Below are 3431 nucleotides of genomic sequence, written 5' to 3' on the forward strand. Positions count from 1 at the left end.
GGTGACTTGGTGCTAGGAAAAGCCAGGCCGTGGTGCCCTCAGAGTGACCGAATGCAAATCCACTGGCTCCGTCCTCCCCGCCCACCCCTGCGGCCCCTAAGCTCAGCTGCTGTGCAGCTGTGCAGCTGTTCTGCCTGGAATTCCCACGCTCACGCCCGCTTGGCCAGATAGTCCTTCCTTTACCCTCCCTTCTTTGGTCCCTTCCACTGACAGTCACCGAGCACTTGCCACCCTCCAAGTACGACTCCAGGCGTTGAATAGACAGCAGCAAAGGAGAGAGGGCCACCGATGGTTTGGCCTGATTGTGCTGCTAGAAGCTTCGGGATGAGGCCTGGGCCACGGACGGGCGGGGTGCCATTACTGAGGTGGGGACGGGCAGGGACAGGGCAGAGGTTCTGTCTGTCCCTGGCGCATTCATGCCTTTTACAGGTCTGTGTGAGAGCATCAGGTTCCCACCAGGTACAGAGGAGTCAGACTCAGGGCGGCACCCCGTTGGGGTCCCTGATAAGCAGGACATTTTGAAAGCCATGGGGCTGACAGGATCCCCCGTGGTACGTGGAGAGAAGAGGGGAGCCTGGGCCCCGCCCTGGGACACATCCCCGGTTCTCAAGGAAGCTGGTGGGTGGGCCCACACTCGGGCAGGCTCTGTCCAGTGCAGACGGGCAAGCGGGGAAGGTGGGCACGCCAGCAGGGGCTGCTCCACTGGGTGGAAGAACGCCCTGTAGAGAGGCCCCTGTCTGAGTCAAGTGTGGGCGGTTAGGCAGCAGCTGTGGCTTGGCAAGGGAGAGGAGGCCAGGTGTGGCCAGGCAGGTGGGAACGCAGGCCCTGGCAGCGTCTCTGAGCACACTGAGGGTGGTGACACCTGAGGTGGGAGAGGCCTTTCCTGGTGGCCCTTGTGCTTGGGAGCTTCCCCTGCTCCATGTGCCCGCCCAGTCCCTCACCGGGGCTTGCTAGCTGAACGTGGGTGGTCTTTGCTGTCCTGCAAACACTGGGGGAGTGCCCGGTCAGGTCTTTTATTGCCATGCCGGGTCTTCGCTGATCTCTGTGGTTCTCTAACTGATTCTTAGCTAGTTTGTTAGCGTGTCCTGTCACCTCTAAGCAAAACTGGAAGCGCCAACATGGGCCATAGCCTAGGCTGGCTGCTCCCCCTTGACCACTGAGCATGAAGGGCAGGCGCTCCTTGGGTATTGATAGGCAAGCGCTTTCCCCTAAGTGTCTGGGTTCCCGTGGAAAATCCTTTGCCTCTGTCTTGCCCAGTAGTACAGCCTCTTAGAATTGATTTCTTGACCTCACGATAAACTTCAGGCTTCACTTCAAACCACTGAGTAGCTGCCAAACTACGATCCACGTGGGGTTGCAGGCAGGTCAAGCCAAGTCGTAGTTCCAACCTTCAGCTCTGACTGAAACCTCACGAGAATGGAAATAGCGTTAGGAATAGCGTCACAGTCATCTTTGTACCGTCAGGACTCCCGGACCATCCGCTCACAGCAGGTGCTTGGTTAACGCTTCTTACCTGGAAGAATGAGGTGCTAGCATACAGAAACCCTCTGCAGTGATTGGTCAGAAAAAACAAAAGTGTATTTGTTTTCAGATTTTGCCAGTTTCCACAAGAAATTGTTCTTCAAATGGTGGAGAGATGTCGAATAAGAAAACTACAGTTGCTTGCTCACCAATATATGATTGCAAGTAAAATTGAGTTCTACATTAGCGAAAGCTTGCCTGAGTATTTTGTACCATATCAAGGAGAGCGGTTTCGAAGACTTGGGTAAGAATGAAATTTAGAATTTACATCACCTTTTAGACTGATTCTATCTCAGAGCTCTTAAAAGTTAACGAATTGTTCCTTGCTTTGGTCCTACGTTACATACTTTGGTTCAGTTCAGGAATACACAGTTGCCTCATACTGCAAACGCTTAATAAGCAGCATTATCATCTCTGTGAATTCTGCTGTTCAACTCTGCTGTTCGGATTCTGACTCCTGGGGTTCGTTCCCCGGTTTTGACGCCAGACTTAGTTTTGTTGGTGCCTTCTGAGTGTAGGGCAGCGGGCAGCCTTGCTGAACAGCACATTTTCAAGTCAGCACTTTCTTCCACCGTGTCTTTTCTTTCAGGTATGTGTCTCTCTGTGATAACGAAAAGACGGGTTGCAAAGCCCGGGAACTAAAATCAGTTTATGTAGATGCAGTCGGGCAATTTCTTAAACTGATTTTTCACCAAAACCATGTCAACAAATACAACATATACAATCAGGTAAGATGAGTCAGCTTCCCTTTGATTCTGCTGCCCACCCTCTTTGTAGGGTTACGCAGTCATTTATCTTTTCTTAGATGTGTTTTCAAGATTGTCTGGGAAGAGATGATCTTTTCTGGGAAAAGGTTGAGCTCTCTGAGCTGTGCTGTCCGACACAGCAGCCTCTGGGCACATGCAGCTCTTGCCCAGCAGGAACGGGCCCAGTGCCCGTTGAGAGCTGCTGCCAGCGTCACCTGACAACGGACTTCAGACTCAGTACAAAAGCATATAAAAGTTCATTAAAATTTTTATATCAGTTACAGATGATGAAGCAATAACATTTTAGATATGTTGTGTTAAACTGTTATTAAAATAGATTTCACCTGTTTCTTTTTGATTTTTTTTTAATGGGCCTACTTAGAAAACTTAAAATGACAAATGTGGTTCAAGTGCCATTTGTGTTGGACTGTGTCAATCTAGAAAACCCTCTAAACCTTCACAAGACACATCATGCCCTGGTGAAATCGGGCACACGTGTAATATGCATGTAATCCCAAATCTCTCCAGCTCCAAACTGCTCGTTCTTAAGCTCTTCCTCCCTCCCTTTCTTTCTTCCCCCCATGTGATTAATGTAATAGAAATCAACTGTGTCCAGGGAAATCTTGCTGATTAGCAAATATTTACAATCTCCCTGCCCCCTCCAAGAGGAATGCAAGCATGCCAACAAATCAGATTCGTAGAGCAAGCGCGTGAGTTGGAGGAGAGCTCTCAGCTGTGCTGCGTGGTCCATGGCAGCAGCATCGCTTGACAGGAAACTGCAAGACTGGGTCCTACCCTCTGTTCCTCCCTCCCTCCCCCACCACCATGTCTTTACCAGCAACGGCCTGGTTGCCTAGTTAGCCCACCATGGTTCTCAAGGAAAGAGGGAGGAATGGGAAAATAACTTCCCCCCTCAGGTGAGAAACACCGACTTGGATAAACTGACCTATGTTAATTTAGCTTTTAATTTCACTGTCTAATTTCCAAGATCACATAAATATGACCTCCATACTTAATCTTGAGTAGACGGTTTATCACGAGGCTATGTTAAAACTTTGGGGGTTTTTAGCTATTATTGTTTTAACATCCTTTAAATGGTTAAAATAGCCAATTGGTTCAGCATTAGAATATTAGCTTACATAAATAAAAAACTAATAATTCTAT

At 49.2% G+C, this 3431-nt stretch overlaps 1 protein-coding gene across 1 annotated transcript in view; it reads left to right on the forward strand.

Annotated features, from left to right (window-relative positions):
* CEP104 (centrosomal protein 104kDa) overlaps nucleotides 1-3431 on the forward strand; it is a 40733-nt gene that overhangs the window by 3415 nt on the left and 33887 nt on the right. Inside the window, exons 2-3 of the mRNA XM_012660088.1 lie at nucleotides 1592-1765; nucleotides 2111-2249. Of these exons, the coding sequence (XP_012515542.1) occupies nucleotides 1592-1765; nucleotides 2111-2249 (313 nt within the window). The remainder of the gene's footprint in view (nucleotides 1-1591; nucleotides 1766-2110; nucleotides 2250-3431) is intronic.

Source organism: Propithecus coquereli, unplaced genomic scaffold (genome assembly GCF_000956105.1).
Source record: "Propithecus coquereli isolate 6110/MARCELLA unplaced genomic scaffold, Pcoq_1.0 Scaffold651, whole genome shotgun sequence".
Classification (NCBI taxonomy): Eukaryota; Metazoa; Chordata; class Mammalia; order Primates; family Indriidae; genus Propithecus; species Propithecus coquereli.